Raw genomic sequence first — 27131 nt, forward strand, 5'->3', positions numbered from 1 at the left:
AGGAGTTGTTGTGACTACTTGTTAACAGTTTTGCAGTCTGTTCTGTTTGTTATCTCAATTTAAATGTTTTTGATACCTCAAACCAGTGCAGCTTTATGTACTGGCTTTATAACAAAGTACTACTATGGCTGTTTGATAGTCCAATAGCATACCTATTATTGACATTTTAGTCCCTGAAATTTTGCTCCTTTAGCTACTGTAATTGTCAATTCAGTTTACATTGTTAAAGCAAAAGCTGTACCTGGCACTCATGGGGAAAGGGAATTGTTAATCAAATGTACCAGATACTCAAACTTACTGTTCTGCCCAACCTCCTACACAGAAGAATCTGCAACAACCAAACCCCACCTCATTGGGCTGACCATGGACCCCCCCCCCCCCACACACATATACCTGGCAGGACCTTTCCCCTTGTACCAAAGCCTCAGAGCCATTCTACTTAGCAGGCAGTCAAGTGGGCCAGGAATCCTCCATCAGAGCTAGTTTGGGGCAGGCTGAGTGGGAGAAGGCACCTCAGGATGATGTCTGCTGGCTGTACCAACTGTCAGAACCTAGAAACAGCTGGAGGCATCAAGCTGGCCAGCCAGAGAGGTAGGAGTGGGATGGCCGGATGTAGGGGTATGGCCAGCCAGATGTAGGGGTATTGTTCCACACACTCTGTGGCCCGAATGTCCCTCAGCCAATCATAAGAGACAGACACAGAGTCCTGTGAATGAAACAAGTCTGTACCGTTTATTAAACGCGGAGGAACGATGGTTACACAGAGAGGTCTCTTCGTGTCCAACACTCGTCAAAGCAACAATAGCTGTGCAAAGCATTTAATACCTTTTGATTAATTACAGTATTTGTTCTATTGGCTCAAATATTGCTGTGGTCCCCATTGGCTCAAATGGCCTACCAGCTCTAGTCCAGGGGTATGCTTATTGGAAGAAACATCTTTGGTCAACAGCATAATTACAATATTTCCCGACTGCCATTGCTTATCTCATCTGTCCTTGGTATATCTCTAGGAGGAACATCTTTCTTCCTTTCCCACACATCTCTTTCATAGGCTTTTCACTTTGCCCCCTTCTCTAGCTTATGTAACATTTTACCAAGGGTGCCCCAGTGTTGCTTCTGGCAACTTTGTATGCTGGGTTCCGTGGGAGGGGATCGCTCTCCCTTCCTGAGGAATGTGCTGGCTGTTACATTTAGCACCCATTCCCCTTTCTCTGGGGCTTCTTCTCAGCCTTGAAAGGTACAGCTTAATCTAATTAACTCTCAGCTAGCTTCCTTCTTTCAGCGACACATTTTCTTTCCCCATTCTCTATTGATACATTTAGCATAAAGCAGCTTTACTAAGAAGTTTCTGTATCAAGTCATAGGCAGGTGTCCTGCAGGTGCAACTACCTTATAGCAAGCTTCACAGTGACTGGTCTTTACTATCTTCAGAGTGATTAACATACATAGCATACATTCTGCTTTGATCATTTTGTTTCAAGTCTCATTTTTTTGCAAGTTGCATTACTAATACTAGATTAGTTCCTGAGAATAATCTTGCATGGCAGTAATAAAGGCACATAGAGGTATATAAAATGTTCTTCATTAAATCTACTTCCCACAGTATGGTGGCTGAGGGGGAGGAGCTTGACCTGTGGGTGATACCAGTTAACTGAGCATTCTAGATAACCAAGTACTGGATAACAAAGCTTTTACTGTTCTAATTACTTATAGAACACTTCTAGTTGTCCATATTCTTAATTTCAATTTTATTCTTTCTTATAACCCACCTTGGGGTGCTTATTATAATTGATGGGGAAACTGAGGTTAAAAAATTGATTCATTGAGGAGTTTTGTTTTGTGGCTGAACAGGAGCCTTAAGTGAGTTTTTCCAAGTCTGCTTCATGCTATATCAGATGTCAGAGATATTTTATTCCCATGATAAATTAGAGAATTTTAGGAAGGGGGTTTCAGGTGGATAACTATTTTGGTCTGTACTAGAAGAGCAGGATTAGGATCCCATAGCACCTTAAAGACCAACTAGATTTCCAGGGTATGAGCTTTTGAGAGTCAGAGCTCCCTTTGTCAAATAAATGACAAAATCTTCCTCTTTTAGGAAGGCAGAATAGTCTATTAAACGTTTTATGTAATGGGGATAATAGTGTCCTACCAAGGACTTTCTAACACGCAGAGACCAATGGCATGAACTATTTTGTTCCTCATCCGTAGTTCCTACGCTAATAGCAGTATGGTATGGTACCAGTTCCCTTGCCACTTCTTCAGTCATTATTCTGATTACGGTAGGAAACATTCTCTGCTTTCTTATCTAAGGCATTAGAGTACCTTTAATCCACTTTCATGTCTCTGTAGTTGCAATCTATCAGTTTCCTATTTCTTGTCATTGATTGTGATCATCTCTTTTTTATGCTTCTGAGATGACAAGTTCATACTAAAACTAGGGGGGAGGGAAGGAATGGTAGTGGCAGGATCTTGGATTTTCAAAACCTTAGTGTTGTCAAGATATATATATATAAATATAATCAATATATATATTTATTATATATATGTAATGGAACAATCTGCTCCTCCTCTAATATCTGTGTGATTTAGTTTGGTCCTATCGGGTGAAGCTCTTGTTTCAGTTTCCAGTTTTGTATGTTAGCTGAAGTGGTTGGTTGTTGGAGTTGTCTTCTTGCAAATAAACGGCTGATGTTTTGAGCCAGTTTGTCTCTACTGAATGGATATGAGGATGAGTGCCTGAGTAAGTACTCTAACCTAGGAACCCACAACCAAAGGGGCACAATTACACCTCCTTCTTACCTTGCTATTTTTCTTCCAGGCTGAATTGGATAACAACTGAGCAGGCTGAGGAAAAGTGCTGAAAGCTCTGGAAAGCAGCAAGTTAGGGTGGTAGGAACAATATATTGCTCCCATCACTCATATAATCTGTTTCTGTTAAAAAAAAAATAGACCCTTACCTATCCACCCCAGATTTAGAAGTGAACTGGTTCATATGTGTTTAAATATACATGTATTTCCCCCATCCCCAAAGCCACGTCAAGTTTGACTATTGTCCAAGTTTAATGCTGAAACTATTTCTATTTTCAGTGTTTGCTAGCTCCTGCACTGCAGCCCTAGTGATTCTCTATTATCATCGAGAAACCTTTAAAAAAAGAGTTCTAGCTGAGAATAAAAGTGGCTGCTGATTTATAACCCATGGCAATAAGAATTTATTGAGGAAAGCTGATATATGATGAATGGCTCTGATATTCATAAAATGTGTCCTGAGGTGGTTAAGCAAGAAACACTCGTGCTTACTCCTACATTACACTGTGTTAGCTAGGGACCAGACAGTAACACCTAATTTGTATTAAAAGAAGCAAAACATTGTCTTCTCCATTTTGAAGACAGAGGTGCTCCCCCTACCCCCCGAGAAAAATAGTAGGGGACAGAATACACTTATTGGTTTCAGTAAGCAGGCCAGTAATGTAAGTAGAGAGTAGAGATATGTCAGTTTCATTGCATACTATTCAAGCTGTTTGCTGCAATGAAGGAAGTTCAGATGAAGATTGTTCTTTTTAATTTAGAAAATGAGGCAACAGGTTGCGTAGTGCTGTAACTGAGCTGGTGCACTGGTTTTGAAACTTCAGGGAGGACTTTCCACATTGATTTGTCAGCTGAGGAACTGCCAAAAAAGTGGCCTATCCTAGTCTGTTTCTTGGCTTTTTCAAACCTTTGGTTCAGGTTTCTAGGCCTGGTTAAGCCACAAAGGCCTTACTCTGGAAAAGTTATAGTCACTATGATTGTGCAGTTTTCAGAGGTGGAACTGAGATTGTAGTTTCAAGGCCTAGTTTATATGTTTTTTCTCATTAGCATGGAATTCCATGTAAGAGTAACCTGCTCTAATTATGAAATTGTAAATAGGTGCCAGTTGCAGAGGCATGTTGTCAGAAGGTCTAGCAGCATCCTTGATTGGTCAGTCAAGATCAGGCCATTGCAGCCAGCCTGGCAGTAAAGCAAGGGTCTTCATTCTAGTTTGTCATCCCGTTCTTTGTGGTTGCCGGTGGATACCTGCTGCTCCACACTTTTTGTGCTCTGAGTACCAGGATACACGTCAGCCCAATCTTGCTTTTGGATTTTTCTTTGTAGTTATACTTGGACTTTGTGCTTTTAGCCTGGCAAAGTAATATCTGTGTCAGAGGACCAAAGCCTTTCTAGTATTTTAGGATAGCTATTTAGCTTTATTTTCTTTCCTGTTTGCACATTTCTATATTTGTAATCATTTGCACACTTCTTAATAAATTCTGCTGTGGTGTTATTTGGATTTTAGGGCTTCAATCTGAGTCTAGTTCTTTGGACCATTTTGGCTACCGCTACTCAAGTAAGTGTTTTGTAGAACTCCATCTGCAAGTGTCCTACCTTGCAGGGTTGACTTCTTGTTTAACACCGCGTGTTAAGAAAGCCACCGCGTTGGTGAAACTCCAGCCGCAGCAACAGCAGAGGGATCTGCTGCTGCTCTAACATGCCCTTCCCCTGCTCCTGAGTTCCTGGAGAAAAACTGGAATGAGGGCATGTTAGAGCAGCAGCAGCAGATCCCTCTGCTGTCGCTGCGGCTGGAGCTTCGTTCTCCAGAGCAGCTCCCTGGGAGCAGGCAGCCCGCAGGACGCCCTGGGAGAAAGTAGCAGCTGCCCGCCCCCAAATGATCGTTGGGAGCCCTCTTGTCCCACAGGCTTGTGACTGGAGGAACGATTTGCAAAAGCTGCTGCTGCTGCCGGCTTTCTCTGGCTCTTCAGCCAGTGATTCTAACAGAGAGGGGAAGGACACTCGGACTTCACTTCCCAGGTAAACTTTCGAGAACAGTCAAGTGTTCTCTACATGAAGGAAATCACTTGTAGCTTGGCTCTCAGCCTCACTGCCGAGGGTTAACCAGAGAAACTGGTACTGGCATGTTACCCTGGGCAGTGAGGATTCATTGCCCAGCTTTGAGTGACCCCCCACCCCAGCCTTTCTGTGGGACATAGGACCTGTGACAGGAACCAGTTTTTGAGTTTCATTATGGGGCTGCTGTAATGTTTAAAGATGAACAACCACTTGAGCAGGAACTCTTACATAGATTTCTATTACCTGGAATAAGTAAATAAAGTTTTCCGCCAAATCCAAAAACGCATTTGGCAATTTACCTTGCGTATTTCTAATATATTTTTTTCTGAAAGTCTGTTTGTGGGGAGATCACACCATTGTAGTCACCAATTAAACACCAGCTATCATAAGACCAATCTAACAAACTGTTCATTAAAAAGTCATTAAAAAGTCTCTTCTTCCCATTTGGAGCATATAGCCCCAACACCAGTCTTCATTCCACCTGAAGAAATTTCTACCCCAACAAATCTACCTTTTTCATTGGATATCACCAACTCTGGTTTCAATTGTGGATTTATATACATTACTCCATTTTTCTTTTTACAATCAGCTGATACAAATTATTTCCCCAATTGATTATATACTAAATATTTTATATCCTTTTTTTCTAATGGTCATAGATGCAGAGGAGTTAGCCGTGTTAGTCTGTGGTAGCAAAATCAAAAAGAGTCCAGTAGCACCTTTAAGACTAACCAATTTTATTGTAGCATAAGCTTTCGAGAATCAAGTTCTCTTCGTCAGATGCCTGATACAGATACTGGCCAAAAAAAAAAACTTTTTTTTTTTTTTTGGCCAGTATCTGTATCAGGCATCTGACGAAGAGAACTTGATTCTCGAAAGCTTATGCTACAATAAAATTGGTTAGTCTTAAAGGTGCTACTGGACTCTTTTTGATTTTTTTTCTAATGTGTGTCTCTTGCAAACATACTATGTCATATTTTATTTTTTTCAAATAATGAAATTGCTTCTTTCTCTTTGGGGAAGAATTTACCCCATTTATATTCCATATTATAGATTTATAATCCATATTTATTCATGGTCCACCTGAGTGTCTGTCTATGAATCTGTTCTCCGGTTTTCCAAATCCAATTGCCTCTGTGGTAGGTCAGTTTCCAGATCGCTTTTAAATCTTTCAACAAATTCTCTCACTTTCATAATGGAGTTAAGTCTGAATCTCTGTTGTTATAAGAGAAAATTACTCCTTCAATCTTATTCAATCGAAATGAAATCTTTTTCTCTTTCAGCTTGTCAGTTAGGAAGGCATAGTCCTTTCGCTTGTGTGAAATTCTTATTGGTATTCCTTTAAGATGATTACATCCATGTTATCTATCCTTAGTCTTGTTTGAAAGTATTGTTGAAGAACTTGATCACTTGCTCTTCTCTGGATGAAGTAACAGCGTATCTCAGTGTCTTTTTTATTGAAGCAAAACATGTATTAATTCTGTAAGCATTGCTGATTTCGGAATACATATCCTCTTCTTCCAGTTGTAAGAGTTCTGCTAGAGCTTCAACAGTCTTGCCTCTAATATTCCCCCCCGGGTTTTCTGGAATTCCTCTATGCCTCAAACAAAATTCTATCTCTCTTAACTCCAAAAGTGCCAAAGTATCCTATTGTCTTATTAATTTTTGATTTATCACCTCTATTTTACTCTCCAGAGCTTGTACTTTGTCAGTGGCTTGTTTAACCTCAGTGGTTATATTTCTTAATGTGTCATCCATTTTTTTTAGTTTGCTGCAGCATTTCATCTTGTAGTTTTGCAAATTTATCTTCCATTTTTGTCATCAAATATAAAAAATCTCTGGTTATCTTTCATTGCATATCTTCTAATTTAGAGTTGGCTTGATCAAACAGTTTTTGTAAAACATTCTGCTTAATCATCTTCTCAAATTGTAATTCTATGGATTCTATCCTCTTTCTTGAAGCCATTTTAAGATTGTAATCCAACAACCCAGCTTCTTCGATTTAAAAACTTAGAGAAGAGTTATAAAATAAACGTTTAGACTTGAATTGCTATCATTAAACAGCCAGTCTATATGATTTCACAGTTTCTTGGCTTGCTTAGATTTCTATCACCTGATCATCATCCCAGACCCAGTTAGGGGACATGTGGTAAGGGTTTATGCAGTACTTTGGAATAGAAAAGCAGTTCCCATGTTGCTGTAATGCCTGAAGAACACCACATATTAAAAAAGCACTAGTCTAGAAAGTTAGATAAGTATTGTTGTTTTTCATTTTTTTTAAAGTTGGCAAATTCCAGATAGAATTAATAGATAGCAAGTTTTAAACGAACATTTAAAGACATTGACCTCATGCTCACAGAATGTCATATGAATTGTGAACAACTTTAGTCACCAATTAACAATGAACATATCCACAAAACTATGTTGTATATGTCTACAGTATGTGTAAGAATGATCCTTATTTAATAATGTAGATGTTTCTTTTGAGTTCTTTTGAATGTTTTCCAATATTTCCATTTTTCCACTGAAAAACATGTTTGGGGGGAAAACAAAGGAGAATTTTTTTCTCTCTGAATTTTCTTGGCCTTCAGAACTCTTGTTAACGGCCAAAGTTCAGATATTAGTTAGAATTAACCAGTTGCTTCTTTGGCCGCAGGCTTCTGGTCATTCTCATATTGTTAGGCAGGTGTGAATGAATAACTGGGAAAGAGATATTTATCTCATATTTCAGCATGAACAATGTGGAATGTTGAGCTATATCTAGTTTTGCTCTGCACCTGATTGACAATCCTTGTATTTACATCCTAAAACTAATAGGACTGTGTAAATTTGGTTGCATAAAAGTTTGTTTTCATTTTCATATCAGATATTTTGATTGGTACAATGATCAACCCACGTTCCTAAATCTGGAGGTGGGAGCAGGAAATGGTATTTGAAGGTGATTTTTTCTTTATTCATTTGTTTTAGCCTTACAGCTTCAGTAATTGGTGCAAAAACTTTCTTCACCCTTTTCTCGCCGGATTTTATTGAGATTTGTGGTTTTGCCATAGTTCTGTACTTCCATCATGCTTTCCCCTTTTCCAAGAGATTTCGCAGTTAATTTCAGAGCTTCCTAGTTTAAATTGGGGGGGGGGTTCAAAATAGCTTTACGAATTGTTGGGTATAAAGGTAATGGCAATCCCTTTGTTACCCTTGAAAACAAAGTCACAAAATCAGTTTTTGCCCATTTTTTATGCTGGCTTTTTTGGTCTAGTGTCATTCTCAAGATCTGAACAACTAGTTAAGCTAAACTAAATAGAATGTAAGTTTGGAAACAACATCAACAAAGTTAATACTGAAAAAATTTCAGAGACACCCTTACTTCTTAATAATGTTGCTGATGAGAACAGGAAATGATCTAGAAACACCTAATGAAAATGCAGGAAACCTCTTACAGAAACTTACCTTAAAACATACGATGGTCTTCCTGAAACATCGCTTCACAGGTCGTTTACAAGTTTAAAACTGCTGCATTGCTGATATTGAGAATTAAGTCAGCATTGACAGTCTCAGCATGGACAATCTCAGGATCACTTTCCACCGTCTGTGTGGGAGGAATTGGCAGAATTTTACTGCTTTGAGATCCCATCTGGTAGGGTACTTAACAGATGTTTGGGGAATGCTGCCAGGCTACGTAAGTAGATTTAGTCTCTCAAAGTTTACTTAGAAAGATCCTCTGGCGAAGAAAGCAAAAGAGAGCAGTCAAGAACCATTTAGTATTTACTTGTGAAAAAGCTGGCTTGTTCCCAATATACCAGAGGGTTAAGGACATCACAGGTGTCTCTGTGACTTTGTGTTATGATCACATATTCAGTTAAAGAAAGCTGAGTTCTAATGAAGAAAGGCACATGTGCATCATAGATAATCCAATGAATGCCTGCAAATCTTTCATGCAGTACTCATATTTTCTCTTGCCGTCTAGGATGTTACTCATTACATTTTGGAAGGCTGACAAGGAAGGGAGCCAGTGGCAAGATGCAAGGTCAAATGTAAGCAGTGGTCAGTTCACTGAGGAGTCCTGTGAGGTTCTGAGGGCCAGAGGCAATAGGTATATTCACAGCCAGATGAGATCCAGTATCCTGGAAGGCAACAACTGCTAGGAAAGGACAAACAGGAGGGCTTAAACTCAGACTGGGTGAGGTTTGTCTACCCCTTGTCCACATTGAATAGCCAGGACTTTACAATTTAATGTACTGAGGTCCAGACTGGTGTTGCCTGAAGCTGGAGTGGAGATTGCAGTCCAGAAGTGCAATTGAGCGAAACAGGCATAAGATCATTTTACTCCGCAGCTGGCCCTGTGGTGCGAACTGTGTAAGGTGCAGAGCCTGCTTAGCAGAAGGTCTATTTTGAGTCTCGACAAGGATACCTTATAGGCCCATACTGTCATACTTATTTCTGAATTTGTAGAATGAAATTCATTCATATCATCACTTTTCAAGTGAAGAATTATATTTCTTGGAAGAAAATCTACAAAATGTAAGCCAGTAGTTTAAGATAATATGCTGTACTATAACTGTAAATATCAAGTCATAAAAATCACCTGTGATTTTCTAGGTTTTTTGTGGATGAAATATTATCTGGATGTCTGTTTGTCTGACTTTTTACCTGGGTTCTGTACTGAGCCTGCTTTGGTTGCCTTAGTTGAAAACCTATATTAGGAAGTGCACAGAGAGAATGAGTTCCTGTTGGTCTTCCTGGACCTATCTGTGGCTTTTAATACTATCAGCTGCCTTGCTGCAGTACCATACTTCAGTGGATTTGAACCTTCCTGAAAGGTAGTGTCCAGAAGGTGCTCTTTGGAGAATTGGTCTCTTCCCTCTGGCTGTTAGCCCTGGGGGGTTTTGCAGGTTGCTGTCTGAACCACTGGAGAAGGTCATCAGGATATCTGTGTATGGTATCATCAGTATGGTGCTGATACACAACTTTAGCTCTTATTTTCGTCACACCCTAAGGAGGCAATGGACTTACTGAACCAGTGTCCAGAGGCTGTGATAGAGTAGATGAGACAAGATGGAGATGCTCTTGATCAGAGAGTCAGTGTGAGGTAGCATTCAGTCTGTTTTGGATAGGTTTGTACTGTCTCCGAAGATTTGGCCCAGCCCTTGGATATCTAATTGGCAGTGATGGCCAGGAATGCCTATATCTGCTTGGAGTATACCAACTTTGATCCTTCCTGGAGGAATTTGACTTCAAAGTTGCAGGCACAAAGGCTCTGTCCCATCCCCTTCTGGACTGGATTACTTGAAAATGTCTTTTAAAAGTTCTCAGAAACATCAGCTGCTTTCCAGGCCAAGTTAAAAATGATCTTTTTTGACAGTTAAAGCTCTAAAGTGTTAGGAACTAGGATACCTAAATAATCACCTTCTCCAACATGATCCTACATTGATGATGAGATAATCTACAAAGGCCCTGGTTTGTGTGTTACCACCATCAATGCTTGATGGGTGGTTACAGGTGTCTGCCACACTATTGTGGTTGGGGAATGCCTTGTCCGTGTTGACACATTTGGCACCATCTTTTTGAATTTCGGGAGACTGATCAAAAGCTTTTGTCTAGTAATTTATGAAACTGGGGTAGAAGCACCTAGGAGGTTGGTCTCATTATTTCCCTAGTCTGATGTGGCACAGCCTGGCTTTTTAAGCTGGTTTCCAAACCCAGATCACCCACCTCTAGATATCATATAGACATTCAAGCCTCATTAAAATGAATGCTTTGAGGATTGGGTGCCACCCTCAAAGAGCTGGCCTGCACATACAGCAGGTTTTTATGTTGGGGCATCTATTTTACCTTGGCCAGCAATAGAACCCTCATGCATTCATTGTTGCAGATCACATTTCTCTTGTCTATGTTGCATTCTCTCTACTTGCTGTCAACTAAAATCTTAATCTGTGAATTGAAATTCATTATACATTGCTAGTATCTTTTCTTTGGGATTAAAGTATCTGTTTTACCAAGGTCATTGTAGTAAATGTTACCTTTCTAACTTAATCTGATAACACAGAGATGGTTTGTTACAACTGAAGTGTACATGTTAAGTAGTTTTCTCTTTCTTTTTTAGATCAGTTTTTTCCTACAACATGCAATATAGAAAAAAACTTTATTTCTTTGAATTATCTTGCGGGATACCTACAGCCAAAGGCAGCAGAAGGGTGCATCGTCTCCAACGTTGACCAAGGAAAAGAAGTTCATATAATTGAGTTAATCACCCCAGACTCTAATCCATATAGGTAAATGACAAATCATTTTTAAAAGAAATCTGTGAATGTGAGAGGAATAAAGCTCTACACTCTATAACAGGAAAATGAGAGAAACATTTCTATTATGGTCCTTGAAAATGATTCCAGAGCTGTTGACCTATTAGGAAAAGGAGATAAACACAATATTTAGCACAGAGGGAATAATGTAGCATGACAAAATATTTTGTATTAACATTGTAGTTGTTGTGAATCGCTTCGAGATCTTAACTGAAGAGAAGTGGTATAAAAATTGGATAAATAAATACAAATAAATAGCTTTTAAATTGTGTCTTCGTATTCCTAACTTTCAAAAGGTCTAAAACACTGCTAAGCAGAACAACTGACCTAAAAACTTTAGGGATCTCCTTAGCTAATCATGAGTGTATACATCTGGTTCAAACCGTACTTTTCTGCTGGAATTCAGCATCACCGTAGAGTCTTAGAGAATTCCTTGCTCACAATAAATGGGAGAAACATCGGAATTTGAGGTCTAGTCCCCATTTCATTGCCTGCAGAATCTTGGCTGAAAGCAATTACCCAAACAGGCCCATAGAGAGCTTTCCAGATTTGACTTGGTGAGAACAGATAGTACTTTCCTTATGACAGGCTTCCATTATCCTAAAGACCAGCAGCAAGCATCGCTAATAACTACATGGTGGGTTGAAAATGTTCCATGGTGAGAAATCACATACTGGTTTCAACTGGCCAGCCACATCCTTGACTCCAGGCCTTTTAATTTACCTATATATCATTTAGGATTTGAAATAAAAGACAATGTTACTGTAATTGTACAGGAGAAAATTTCTTGGCAAATGTTCCTTCCAGGGCTCAACAGGCAGATGTCTCTCTCCATCATATTATTTCTGCTTTTCTGCCATGGCAAGGTTGCCAAGTTCAATTCTGAAGCACGATAAGGTGACATTTGCTTCACATTCATGAATAAATGGGATATAAACATATGTTTAAGATTTGTGATGTAGCAATTGGAAAACTTTGCAAAAAGAAGAGGGGGGGAATCTAGCTCCTGGTGATTTTCTACCATCAAAATAGGGAAGGAGCAACTGACAGCCTTTAAATGTGAAGAGAAAGCGGGTGGGCAGTAATTATTAACCTAAAAAAGCATTTTGTTTCCATTGTTATGTAAAATTGTTTTAGCATGTGTGGCGTAACAGTCTGTTTAGCACATGTTGTACTGTCTGGGATGACCTCCAGCATTTTAATCAGCTGGCCAGACAGAGGGAAGATGATGGATTGGAAGAAGGTTGATAGCTGAAAATTTCTGGCATGCTTCATGTTGCCTTTATTTTCCACATTTAGTGCTTTCCAGGTGGATATCATCATTGACATTAGACCATCTAGGCCAGACATCACACTTGTCAGGGACCTTGTACTTATCCTCAAGTGTAGAAAATTTGTCAATTGGGTCATCAAGTCACATGATGTTAATGGGAAACTGGAAGCAATTGTAAGTATGCATGGCATGGCTTCTTGTTTTGGGGGAGGCAGGGTGCTGTTAATGGCTTGTGTTGTATGTGAATCAGTGTGTGTATGATAAATAGACATATGTCTGAATGTCTCCTCCCTTTTCACTAGTACAGTTGGTTGATAGCATTGTTTTTCTGGCTGCTGAGTGATGTGCTGCTTTGTTAATGAGTGGTAGTACTTGTGAGGGATGAGTCCCCCTCATTTCTGAATGTCTGATATCTGAGGGAAGAACTTGCATTCAGATAAACACTTACCATTTTGATTTTTTTTTCAGCACTTCAGTGATGAAATAGCCACACATTTTAAAAAATTCCTAGAAGGGATTGGAAAATGAATGTTTTTTTCTTGTTGTAGAAGGATATTCCACTCACATAATTATTACCCAGAAAGATCATATGGGCATCAGGTCTCCCTACCCCCTTCATACACAAATGAAACCATCTTATAGAGTAGATAAGAGTGCTAGTCTGAGTATTATAGCTATACTTGAAACCTTGGAGGAAAGGGAAGGACACCGTGATCATAGCTTTCTGATCTTACAGCCTTGTTATACATAACTTCTTGTATATCATTGCTGCTGTAAACAGCTGAGCTTCTGCTTCTTGAGGTCATTGGGCTAAAATCACCCCCCATGAACAGATGCACATAATAATCTTGGGTAGAGTTTGCCAGGAAGAGGTGAGGTTCCACCTCCAGTCTCTGATGCACCAGAAACTGCTGCTGTGCAGATGATGAGAACTGTCTAGGCCACCAAATGAAGCTTCAGGGTCTTCTAGAGAAGAACAAAACAGAAGCCCTACAGGCAGTGACATTCAGGGCAAGGAGAGAAATGCAAAGTTGCCCAGCCAACTATTTCTTTAGGAAGCTTCACAGTTTAGAGCTTCTGCCTGCCAAGCCGAATAATGGAAAAGCAGAACTGTCAAAGACCATAGCAGAGTCTTAAGCTAGGGTTGCCAACCTCTATGTGGCAGCTGGAGATTTCCCAGAATTACAATTGATCTCTAGGCCACAGAGAAGTTCCCCTGTAGAAAATGGCTTCTTTGGAAGGTGGCCTCTATGACATTATACCCCACTGAGGTCCCTCCTCACCAAACTTCATCCTCTCCAGCCTCCACCTCCAAAATCTCCAGGAATTTCCCAACCTAGTATTGGCAACTCTATCTTAAACTCAAGGATAAACTAGGGAGAAGACATCTGAACCTAGGGTTGAACACGGGCAGCTAATGGCTCAGTTTCTATAAGCCTTCACTGATTTTAAATAAAGGGCCATCGTATCGAAGTGGTAGGTACTCCAATCACACCAAGTTACAATAACTATATTTATCTGTATGCAGTTAGTTGTCTGATTATCCATTCTGAAGTGCTTCTTAGAAGTATTACTGAAGAAGCATGTAAAAATAAGATAAACGAATCTCACTTTCTGCAGTTTTTCTGATCCTTTTCTTTCCGTTCAAATTTGAGACACTGTCAGAGGCAAATGTTATCAAGCTCAAGCGAAAAGCTAAAGATCAGATTTTTTATAAGCAAAGTTCAGAGTTTGCTTCTATCAAAAGCCTCCAAATGTAGAGATGAATGTCTAGTTTCTGTTGCGTTCTGCATAACTAAGAATTGATACATGCTGTGCATTTGTCACACAGAAATAGATTTCCAAGTATAAAATATATATGTATTGTGTAGAGGCAGGCATGAACCAAAATATGAGCCGAAGTTCATCACGAATTGGGCTGGTTCGTGGTTTGTGAACTGGCATTTCGTGAGAGCTCATTTCTCATGAACCGTGACGAATTTTAGCCCAGTTCGTTTGGTTTGTATTTCGGTTTGTCACTGCAGACAGCCTGGGGCCGATCAATCAATTTCCTAGGAAACGGGTGGGGGGGATGGGCTTTCTGCAGACCTTCCGCTGACCTGGAAGTAACGTTTTCATGAACCGGTTCGCAAACTGGAGCAAGTTCGTGAAAGTTCGTGGTTTATGAAACATGACGAACCACAAACTGCATGGTTAAGAATTTTCCCATCTCTAGCATTGAACCATTTGTGAATTGCACACATATAAATGTTTGTCCCATTACATATATAAAGCAGTAAATGAGACAGAATTAAATCTCTGCTTGCATACATCTGCAGTCAAAAACTTCGATGTAATCATACTTGGTGTATTAATAAATGGCACTGGACTTGTGTATTTTGGAGCCAGATTGTGGTTTGTGAATAATAGAAAATGAAACTGAATCCAGTAGCCCAAGTACAGGATCCATATTAATGCCCATTGTTGCAGCTAGCATAGAAAATATTAGTTAATCCATTCTCACTGCATTAGGTGACCATTTGGGAACATTGAGTCAGCTTACCTCACCACATGAAACAAAGGTAACAACAATAAAAAACCTTGTGTCAAATGAGACACATTCAAATATTTAATCATCTATTTTGCTGTCCGGGTATCTTTGTTTAGATCAGTGGTATGTAACCTTTTTGACCTGAGTGCTGAAAAAAGAAATGTAGCGTCTTATTTGTGAAGATTTTGGTGTCTTGACAAATGAAAATGGGTGGGGGAGAGACAAGGATTGTTCTTGTCCAGATTTACTGCAAGGAAGCCAAGCCCTAGTTGGCACTACAGTGCCTCAGCAGCCTCCATTGGTTACTTAGACAGAGACTGGCCATATTTGCTCAGAAAAACGTAATGCTGAGTAAACAATACGTTGGGGGCTGGCTACCAAGTTTAAATTTCAGAGCAAGGCACACTACTAAACCTCAAGTAGAAGTATTCCTTGTTTGAAAAAAATATAATAAATGAAGAATTCTAATTGCACTTGGCCAATGGGTAAATAAATATCTACTTTGAGAGAGAGAGAACGAACATGATCCCCTGGACCAGCATAGTTCAAGGGCTTAATCTTTGAGTACTTCTTTGCATTCTTCAGTCTTAATGGGTTCTTTGGAGGCATCAGTAAAGATGTAAAGAAATCTTTTTTTTTTTTAAATGGGCAAGTTCCAGTAGGGACAGTTATCTTCTGAAAGAGATATTTGTTCAGCTGTTTTGTCTAAAAAATAATAATAAAAAACAGGAAATCCGGCAAATTTAGAGAATGTAGTAATCTCAGTCAGCCTGAATTGCCTGCTTATTTGAAACATGTGTAAGAAATTCTATCCAGATTTGACTCCATTGAAAAGATCATCTTTTGGGCTGGAGCAGAAAAGGCAGGCACACAGTGCAAGAGGAAATACCTTTCCACGCACTCCTGCAGTGGGATCTGCTGACCCTAACAAAGCCATTTTTGTTAATAGATTTCCTTTTGGTATCACCTGCAGCAAACCATTCAAATGGATACCAAGAGAGAATCGGATTGCCTTGTAAAATCTACAATCCATTAATTTTATAGCAAAATGGGAAATGTTATAGCAAATTGATTATGAGAAAGGTTTAAGAAAAGGTGATGTTGAGGATAGGCGAATTAAAAAACAAATGTAGATTTTAATAAAATGGAGCAGATAGTATGGTCTACATAATCAACCTGTATGAAGCTGTATTGTAACAAGTTATGCTATTGGTCCATCTAACTCAGCATTGTGTTCTCTGACTGGTAGTAGCTTTAATTTCAACAATTTTAAATGAATTTGGCATCCTGCTTTTTTGTGTTTCTATCCATGAATTAAAATTTTCCTGATACATTTCAAAAGAGTGAATTTTGTTACAACCTCGTTATTAAGGCCCCGTAAGCCCACATAGAATCTGAGTTTTATCCTCTTAGCACTCAGTACTTCATAAACATAATTTTAAATTCTTTTATACTTAATAAAGTACATGTTCTTATTTCCTTGCTCAGCCAAGGAAAGATAAAAGAGGTAAAGTATTGCTGTGTCAAATGTAACATCTTCAGTTCCTTCACGTTTAAATATTTGTGTACCTTGACTAGGGAAGCTCTTGTTCAAAGTCCTAAAGCATTATATCTCATTTATAATCAGGCAGCGAACAGTGTTGGCTTGGGGAAAGAATCTGAGCGCTCTATGATCATGACTAGAACCATCATACCTGATATTCCATCCTCTCATGAGAGTTTGATTACATGGGCTTATGACCGTGGCTACAGTCCAGTTACTTCCTATACAAAAGCTCCTGTTGCTAATAGATTCCATCTACGGCTCGAAGACACTGGTAAGGGTGACAATTGGTTTGTCTCTAGTGCAACAGTATTTTTTAACTTTTTTTTTCTGGTTCCAAAGGGTCTTATTTCTCCAGATCATATGGAATCTCATGAGAGGAATTTCTGCAAGATTCCTATTTGAAGGCACGTTGTTAGCCTTGCATTTTAGAATGTACAGTAGTTAAGCGTAAGCAGTTAGGGATGCAGTGAATCTTTGTGACTTTTGTGCCTGGGATTGCAAGTTACACATTCATAGTTATAGCTAAACTCTCATCAGATGAAAAGCAAGTCCAAGTGGATCCAGTGAGAAGGTCAAGGAGAAGGGTGGGGAGAATCGGTGATTTGTTGCAGAAATTCAATTAGCCATATTTTGCCAACTGGGAAGGATGAGCACTTTTTTGCGTATCTTACACATCTTAATGAAAGTGATCTGTTGTTTTGAATGGAGAAGGATGCTCAATATCCAGGTTTGTGTTTTCCTCCTCATCCCCGGACGATTGTGTTTTGTAAATGTTATAACAAGGAGAAAGAGATTGCATATGTTAAAAAATTAATGAAAGATTACTCACTGATTTCCAAATAGGAAATTATGTAGAATTAATAGACCAGAGAAAGTCTTTTGAAGTCAGGAGGGTTAGAAGGGTATAAAGATGGCCCTGGAACTCAGGACTGTGCCTAAGGTTACTCACTCAAGTGGAACCTGGAGTTCTCTTGGAATTACAACTGATCTCCAGATTACAAAGATCAGTTCTGTTGGAGAGCCAGTTTGGTGTAGTGATTAAGAGCGCGGGGCTCTAATCTGGAGAACCAAGTTTGATTCCCCACTCTTCCACTTGAAGCCAGCTGGGTGACCTTGGGTCAGTCACAGCTCTTTCAGAGCTCTCTCAGCCCCACCCAGCTCACAGGGTGTTTTTTTGTGGGGATGATAATGACATACTTTGTAAACTGCTCTGAGTGGGCATTAAGTTGTCCTGAAGGCGATATATAAATCAAATGTTGTTGTTGTTGTTATAGCTATACATAGATCGTTTGGCATCATATCCCCACTGAGCCCTTTCAGTCTCCATTACTCTGCCCTCCTTAGAGACTTCCCCTAAATCTCCAGGAATTTTCCCAACCCGGAGTTGACAGTCCTAACTGAGCAGGCCCTGATGATTGTTTTAGCAAGAGGGAAATATCTACAGAATAACTGGGAAATTTTCATACATCCTTCCTTACGCTTAGAAGTCTCTTATTACATTGTTTGATTGTGGACAAAACTAGTGAACCCTGTCTCTGTCCATGTATAAAATTTTCATAGGGATTGCAGTTCTGAAGGCCTGGGCTGTAGAACAAACGATAGGATGAAAAACTGGGTGGAAGGAAAGCTGTTTTCATCTCCTGGCAAACAGCACTCAGCACAAACCAGCAAAATGTTCCTGCTTAGAAACACTTTTAATTGCAGACAATTGAACTACTAACTTCATGAGTATTTTCTGCATATGTACTAATACCAAACTTTCTAGAGTAGTTGTTGTGGGTTTTCCGGGCTGTATTGCCGTGGTCTTGGCATTGTAGTTCCTGACGTTTCGCCAGCAGCTGTGGCTGGCATCTTCAGAGGTGTAGCACCAAAAGACAGAGATCTCTCAGTGTCAGATCTCTCCGTGTCAGATCTCTATCTTTTGGTGCTACACCTCTGAAGATGCCAGCCACAGCTGCTGGCGAAACGTCAGGAACTACAATGCCAAGACCACGGCAATACAGCCCGGAAAACCCACAACAACCATCGTTCTCCGGCCATGAAAGCCTTCGACAATACATTTCTAGAGTAGCTTGGTTACCAGTTATTACAAACATATCAAGCAGTAATTCATGATCACACCATTTTTAAATCCAGCAACAATGTAAAGTTTCCTAGTTTTATTCATTAGTAAGAATAAATTGTATGTGGGTCAAAAATTCTTTAAAAATGAAGATTGTCTTCATGATCTCATTTTATCTTTAGAAGAAATGAATGATGAGGAAGACCATTATCTTCCACCAGAACTGAAGGAACTGCTGCGTATTGGTAACCCACTGCCTGCTCCAGTCCCACCCTTAAGTGACGGTGTTAGTTTTCCCTTCCCCTTCAATAAAGAGCATGACAAGCATGAAGGAGCTTTCCCATCAACAGATATGCTGGACGCAATAGACAGCTTTGAGCAGCTACTTCCAAAACCCAAAGAACCAGAAGAAGTGCAGGGCAGTGTGGATGTTGCCCTGTCCGTAAAATGTAATGACACCTCAATGACTGTAGCTGTCGCAAAAGACTCACTGGAGGTTAGTGCGCTCTCTTATTTCCTTGGTAGAGTAATTGAGGGTAGAATAACTGGATTATTGAATTAAACTGCAGGTAATGATTTAAATCTCCAGGAAGTCCCCATAGTTACAAGGTGAATGTGGTTATATTATCTGCCCAACCAATGTCTGTCCTTTGTTCTAAAGCTTTGAATGGACTGTTATCTGCAGCTATTGATCTGTAAGGTCAGGTAATCAGAAATATATGGATCAAATGTGGCCCCAGATGTTCTTCATCCCCAATGGGATAGAAATTTGAAGTTATACGTGCTATTGTCTGTATGTCTTGCAATATATTTCTTTATTTGCATTATTTATTGTCCGCCTTTTTCACTGAGACTCATGACAGATTACATAGCGTAATTCAATACAATTAACAACTGGAACATTCAAGAAAAATACAATAGTGTATAATAGAGGTGGGCATGAACCAAAATATGAACCAAAGCTCGTCATGAACTGGGGCGGTTTGTGGTTTGCAAACCGTTGGTTCATGGGAGCTCATTTCTCATGAACATGATGAATTTTAGCCCGGTTTGTTTGGTTAATATTTCGGTTCATCACTGCACACAGCCTGGTGCCGATCAATCAGTTTCCTAGGCAACGGTGGGGGGGGGGGCCCTCTCTGCAGACCTTCTGACCTGGAAGTGAAGTTTTCACCGGTTTGCAAACGGGGGTAAGTTTGTGAAAGTTCGTGGTTTCGTGGAACCACCATGAACTGCGTGGTTCGGGATTTTCCCAGTTCATGCCCATCTCTAGTGTATAACTATTGTTATATAGTATATATACTACACAGTAGTATAGTCTACGGTCCCTATCCCTTTATTAAAACACCTCTTTGAATAATTTCCTTACAACACAGTCCTATAAATACCGTTGTTTCAAATCATACATATTCTTTTAGTTATTTGTTTATTTTAAATTATTTATAAGCCCATCTTCTCCTCAATAATGGGACCCAGTCGGAGTGACTGAAAGGTAGATTCTCATACCAGGGATTCTGTCTGCAGACTTTGGCATCTTACTTCCTTCTCCAGTGATAACTTTCAAGAGAAGGAAACAGCTGGCACTTCAGATGTGGTATTCCACAATCTAGCTCAGCAGGGGTCCGATGCAATAGTAGGCTAATAAAATTCCATCTGATACTGTAAAGCTGATGATGGGCTTGATTCCTCAGTCTGAACAACTTGCTATTTAGATACTGACTGAGACCACATGACTGCATTGACTGACACATGCATTAGGATGAGACCTTTTTCACTTCAGACAGCAAGTGGGGGGAGGGGTATCACATTTTTTAATGTTCTTGTATCTTCCGCACAAGCAGAAAATTAGTACAGGAGGACTAGACTCTTTCTGCCTGCTGTTAGTTTTTGACTTGCAGAAAGATTGTTTTTTATATGGGGAAATATTTAAAAACGTCAACCTTCCCCTTTCAGCTCTGATCTCATTCTGCTGTGTGCATAGGCTAGGCCTGAGTTGCTTTTGGATTGTTCATCTCTGCTTATTTGCTACCTGCCTGCTTCAAGTCCCAGCTCTAATAGCAAGAAGAATCATGCAGCCATATTAAAATAATAGTTATGATGACTTTAAAACAGCACTGTAATAGCTATAGCTGTGGATATCATTTCTATATATGTCCTTTCTATTTAGGCTAGTGGTTATACTGGGATGCAGCTCTCATTGTTGGATTCCGCATGTAAAGCTAGGAAAAACAGGACCCATTTCATTTTGGAATCATCACTGCAGGAGTGCGGAACAAGACGTATAGCTTACACCCTGGATAACATTGTGTATCTGAATTCCGTGAGTATCTTACAGGAGGAAATGCAGTCTTTTGCTTGTATATTGCAATTCCATTCTGTTTTTTTGCTGAACTTCTAGGTAGTTCCTGGTGACTGCCTAATCAGACTATATTATGTAGATTGTTGCTGTTCCACCAACTGAGCCAGTTTGGTGTAGTGGTTAAGAGCAGCAGGACTCTAATCTAGAGAACTGGGTTTGATTCCCACTCCTCTACTTGAAGCCAGCTAGGTGACCTTGGGTCAGTCACAGCTCTTCCAGAGCTCTCAGCCCCACTCACCTCACAGGGTGATTATATTGAGGATAATAATAACACTCTTTGTAACCCTCTCTAAGTGGTCGTTAAGTTGCCCTGAAGGGCAGTATCTAAATCAAATATTATTATTATTATTAATAGCAAGAATTGTTTTAACAGTATTGGATATAAACAGAAAATAAGGTTTTAGCAAGAGTGCCTCATCCTTTCATGTACATAGATGAAATAATAGTATCAACCCATGCTTGAACAAAGAGCACACCACTGCTGTGATCCAGCTGATGCTGCCACCTCAGGGGCTGAGTCTTATCAGAAATTCTTACTAAGATACCACCTTGCATTGAGAAAGGAACATTGTTTAATGTTCCTTCTTGGCAAAAACATGGGACTTTTTTCTCCCCTCCACAGAAGTAGAAGAGAAAAGCCTCACATAAAACCGTCAGGCAGTATGTAGCTATTTCCCTCATGTTTGAAAAGAATGAGGAATGTCCCTTTCACTGCACCTGGAACACTTTCCATTTTAAAGGCTTCTGTTAGGGGCGATATGTCCCTTCTTTTCTGCAAGGGAGTGAGTGGGAGTCCTTGGCCAGGAGGCTCCACATGGAGCTGTCTTTTGTTTGGTCACTTAAAGCTAGGCGAGTGGTTATTTGCAAGACCAGGTTGATATTCTTGAATGTAGCAGCGCGAAGCGTGGAACTAGACATTGTAAGAGCAGTAGTGTTTCTGCCACTCTGTATCTCTATACTGGCTCTCATCGCCTCATAAGATGTGCTGTGTCTCATTGGCCAAATGGTTTGAATAGAGAGAGGGGAGTTCATAGTGCAGTGGAGTCACATCAACATGGGCTGTTGTAGTACACATTACAAGGTGGAAAGGGTAAAAGGTCGCAGAACAGTGGCACCTTTATGGGTTTTTTAAATCCTTAGAATTCAGGTAGTGTACACCCTATATATGATCCTTTATATGAGCTAGGCCCTGAAATGTAGTATTTTATTGTCACCATCTGAAGAGAAGCTGTATTGTATTTATTGTATAAAGTTGTTTTAATGTTATTTGTATAATGTTTTATCTGTTTTTAACTGTTATTTATGTAAATTGAAATGTTGTACTCCACCCTGAGCCTGCCTGGCAGGGAGGGTGGACTAAAAATCTAATATAATAAATAAATAATAAAATAAATAGGTCTTTGAGAGTTAGTAAATTTACTTGAACATTGGAGCTAATCCACGTGTGTGGCGGCGGGAATAGATAATCAGATTAATTTTGAAGGAAGTCCTCCTGGTTTGCAGTTTGCTGCCTTTATGAGTCAGGTGAAAATGTTTATTTGCCCAGGCTGCTTATTAGTTTTTTGTTGATGGCCCCTGCTAAAACCTTGGGGGTGGGGGAGCGGCACAAGCTGTTTTATATTTCTGTTGTGTATACTTTTGTTTGCACTGTCTCATTATTTTTTGCTTCTGCTTCTTTATCAGTGTTCATTTAAAAATTTCAATTCTCATTTTATTTTTATCATTTCTTTTAAAAATTGTAATTGTAAGCCACTTCAAACATACTATATTGAGAAGTAGATAATAAGTAAACAAATAAAAAGTTGTTCAGCAAGTAACAGCTAATACTTACAAGCATATTTAAAAGTCTGAGCTTGGTTTATCAACCTGACAACTGAAACATAGTTGAGATTTAACAGGCACTTTTGTATGCGCTTCTACTTAAGACTACCTATGCGCTTCTACTTAAGACTACACACTAGTTTTGTTAAACGTATTTTAAAGTGCAATTAATATATGTGTAGTATACGAATACAAGTGCTGAACCAGTTTTTCCACACAAATAAACAGGCATGCAAACTATCCTTTTCCACGTGTAAGATTACTGTCTTCAGCACTAGCTCAGCATTTTCTCTGTGATCTTGCGTAGATGTTGGCCAATTCAGATCAACAGGCAGGGACACCTCTTACCTTCTGAATTTCATTGCTTAGTGGCAATTTTGGCAAATATAAAAAAGTCTGTTGTCCAACTCAAATAAAGCTAAAGCAACCTGATCAGACATAGCTTTGTCCAATTTTTTTAAAAACCCTCCAAAAATCCTATATTGGCCAGACCTTCTGGCTGTTGATCTAGAGATGTACCCAACGAAAAATCATGGCTAACCCGGCTGTGGAAAAAGTATACTTCTGGATCTGAACTCAGCAGCTGGCACTCCATCTTTAATGTTGGGTTAACCCAAGACTTGCCAACACTAATCTTCCTCTCAAGATCTAAAGCTCAGATTTTTCTGGATGCTGAAACCCAGGCTGGTTTCAGCATCATCAAAGTGCTATAAAATTATGCAGTAAATGAAAGAAAATATTAGAAATACTTCCTTGGATAGTACGTATCCAACATCAGAGCAAAGAAAGATGAAATTAAATTAAGGAGAAGCTGCAGAGACAGGGAGCGCAGAGCAGCCAGAGTATGTAGCAAATGCAGATAAAAACAGATAGGAGATACCAAATGCGTCCCAGTATTGGACTCCTAATGGTGACACAAAAAAAGAAAAAGTAATTGGAGGAATTGGAAGATTGAAGCAAAGGTAAATAAGAAAGGGGAGTCCAAGTGTCTTGCAAAGACATGTCTAGCAAAGAAGAGAAAAGGCAAAATTTTGCTTCTGGTAAAGCTATATATTTCCCTTGTATTTTGAGCAAGTTACTAAAACGTAGGGTGCGTGCAAGTCCAGTTCAGTGAGCCATTATTTTTAACAAGGCTGGATATATAGCTTTACCAGAAGCAGAGTTGGACTGCTGGTATGTCCATTTAAATGCTAATACCTAGACTCTTTTTCAGTCTATACAGCAGTTTTATTGCATTTTTGGAAGTGAGCTGAAGGCATTTCTTCATCTATGCTAAGTTTGCCTTTAGAGAGCCAGTGTATACAGCACTGGACTTTGAGAAGAGATATAAGTTCAAATCCCCAGTCAGCCATGAAAGTCACTGAGTAACAGCTGACAAGTTACTATCTATCAGCTAGGCTTACTTCACAGCCTTAAATGGAATAAGCCCCCTGAAATCCTTGGAAAGGCAAGACATAAATGGTATAAATAATATTTATTGGTTTATTTAAATTGTTTTATGTTGTCTCTCAACAAATATTCCCAAGTAACCTCACATTTATGTAAAATGTCATTAAAATCAATTAACAATATTAGGGACTACTTAGAGGTATTGGTCCTAGGCCATAAGGGCTTTAATGGTAATTACTGGTACTTTGAATTGTACTCAGAAACAAATTGGAAGCGAGTGAAGTTCTTCCAGAACAGGTGAGATGTGTTCCAGATAACTGCCAAGAAATGGATGTTCTGAAGATGGGATTTCTCCACCCTCATCAGCACTACTTTTCTTAGTATGTGTTTCTGATTCAAGGAAACAAGTGCTCTGAAACTTTAATCAAAACAGCCTTCGTTTGTTTCCTTTGTTAAAGATTGTTATCCAGCTGTCATCACCAATTGAAACCAGTGGTTGGGCAGTTGATTATGAAGATATGGAATCGGGGGATAATGGATTCCCAGGTGACACTGATGAAACAGATAGCACTTTTTCGAACCGGCCTGAAATTGTTGTGGTATGTAACCATCCGTTGTGTGGCTACGTTAAGAAAATTAACATGTGGAATCGTGAACTGTGACATCACCATGTATTGTGCTCCTGATTCTCAGAAAATGTGGAGCCAGTCACTGTAGTGCCAGATATTTTCTGTACAACCCCTTAGTAAGTGCAAAACATTGTGGCATCCTGATAATTTTTTCTATAAGTCTTTTGTGTCTCTACTTTAAGAACATAAAGACTAGTATTGACCTGTTTCTTGCATTAACCCCTTTTGATCTGTTAGTAGAAGCCAATGAACTTAGACTGTACATAGAAGCAGAGCATGATTTCCTTCCATAGCAGTGCTCTTTTTCCTACTTACTTACATTCATGTGGCTTGTTTTGTTGCTTGTTCCAGTTCAACTGCACAATCCATCAACCAAAGGCTCCTAATCCTCCCATGCTCTGGCCACCTGAAACACAAATGAGCAATGTGTCCTTCAGCATAGAACTTTACAAAACAGATCTCTTCCATATCCCAACTCAAGGGATCTTTTCTGTGGCAGAGAACGGCCAGATTTTTGTTGAGGTAAGGAACCATGCAACAAATTGAAATTGACTAAAATGTTCTCTGGGAACCTGGAATCTCAACTAAGTCTGTTCTCACTTTCTTTAAACTGGCACTTCATTAGCACCACAAGGAGGCAAATGTGTTCTCTTAAAGTTTCTGAAAAAGGAACTTGCAAGTCCCCAAATTCATTTGGACTGCTGGAGAAAAAGCATATTCATATTTGGAATAAGAGGTACCTATCATATATCTATTTATGAAGTGGTTCTGAGGCATGTGAATTCATAAATCCAAGAATGGGGACCACTACTACATCTTTCTGCAAACTTGGGGCACCCTCAGGCTTGCAAAAAGTACACTGGGGAGTTTTAAACACCCCCTAAAAAACCTACCCCTCCCGAAGTGCAAACAAAAACATTTTTTGCACATGCGAAGAGAACCCAGTCTATATTATTCAGTGCTTTCAGTGAACATCAGGCACAATATCCTTCCTATTTTTGCAGTGTTCATATAGCTGATTCCCACAGGTGGCCCCAATGTGCAGATCAAAAAATCTGCACAATGTCAGTGTGCCACCCCTTCCTCCAATTAGAAAAAAAAATCTATATGTAGGGTTAATCTCCCACATGTCTGCACGTGTGTAGATGGTATCAAAAATTATGTGCAAAAAAGTTAAAAAAATAAAGTAGCAGTTAGCTGAAGGGAGGGAAGTGTGCTACCAGGAGAGTTGATGGGGGGTGCACTATGGGAGGGTTAGAGAAAGGGGGAAAGTTCATGACAATTGCCAAGAAAAGCATGCAATGGAAGGACTGGGAAGGGGACAAAACAAGGGGCGAGTCCTCACAGGTCCCCCCTCTATTTTGTTTTGTTGTTCTACGTTTGTTAACAGTGGAAAATGGGTACCTGTAGTGTGTTCACTGCATGGTAAATTAAATATTTTCTGTTCCCCCCCTTTGAGACTCTCTTGATGATGAAATATCTTTAAATGTAATCAGCCTCCACTCCTATTAATGACATTTAATGAAAACATTAGGAGGAAAATATTCACAAGAGGATTTTCCTTTTAAGTAGCAGATACCATTGTAGGTATGCTTCGGTTGCTTGCGTGATTTCCATTAACAGCAGCTGTTCTCATGCAAGGAACCTTCCCTGATGTAAAAGGCTGTTCTGCCAGCAGAAGAGGATTTTTGTATTTGAGGAATTCCTCTTGCACTGGAGGGAATCACCACTGCTAACAGAACAGATCTGCGGGATTCAACACTATGTATTTGTTTTTTTCAGTGTGGATCTGATCCATAGTTCAGCAGTGCTGTGTGATACTACACTGTAGATACTGCATGCTCTCAGCCATGTTAAACTTGAGCTATACTTGGGGACAGGCAGCTGTATGGCCCAGCTGCTGTGCCACAGCTTGCAACTCTGCTGCCAAAGAGCTGAGAGCTTGTGGTCACCTGTTGCAACTGCAGCAGTCGGTCTTGGCATCAGCATCAACTATTTGCTGCACAGCAGCTGGGCAATAATTGTTGTTGTATTTTTTTTAATTTTGCATTTTGGCTAAAGATTGCCTCCCACAATGGGTAACAACACAACGAAAAAATGCATCTCAGAGAGAAGATTATCAGCAAAATTGGGTCCAGGTATGATCAGGGAAGGGGGAATAGTGCCTGGCTGTTGCTTTCCATTCCCATGATAGTCTCAACAGTGTCCCTTGGGAGCTGAAGACAAAAGTCCTCACCTTGCTGTGGCTGCAGGTATGATGGCTGTGTGGCTGGCTGCTGCTACACCTCCCTTTCATGCACTCAGCAATGGCGATTGGAAGCTGCAGGGGTAGGGGTCCAGGCAGTATGGAGGGGGTCCTGGCTGCTGCC

The 27131-nt window shown here is 39.8% G+C and overlaps 1 protein-coding gene across 1 annotated transcript in view; it reads left to right on the top strand.

Annotated features, from left to right (window-relative positions):
- TGFBR3 (transforming growth factor beta receptor 3) overlaps positions 1-27131 on the top strand; it is a 192840-nt gene that overhangs the window by 134855 nt on the left and 30854 nt on the right. Inside the window, exons 6-12 of the mRNA XM_054979635.1 lie at positions 10958-11126; positions 12453-12600; positions 16584-16773; positions 18747-19060; positions 20732-20884; positions 24592-24732; positions 25114-25284. Of these exons, the coding sequence (XP_054835610.1) occupies positions 10958-11126; positions 12453-12600; positions 16584-16773; positions 18747-19060; positions 20732-20884; positions 24592-24732; positions 25114-25284 (1286 nt within the window). The remainder of the gene's footprint in view (positions 1-10957; positions 11127-12452; positions 12601-16583; positions 16774-18746; positions 19061-20731; positions 20885-24591; positions 24733-25113; positions 25285-27131) is intronic.

This window comes from Eublepharis macularius, chromosome 5 (assembly GCF_028583425.1).
Source record: "Eublepharis macularius isolate TG4126 chromosome 5, MPM_Emac_v1.0, whole genome shotgun sequence".
Lineage (NCBI taxonomy): Eukaryota > Metazoa > Chordata > Lepidosauria > Squamata > Eublepharidae > Eublepharis > Eublepharis macularius.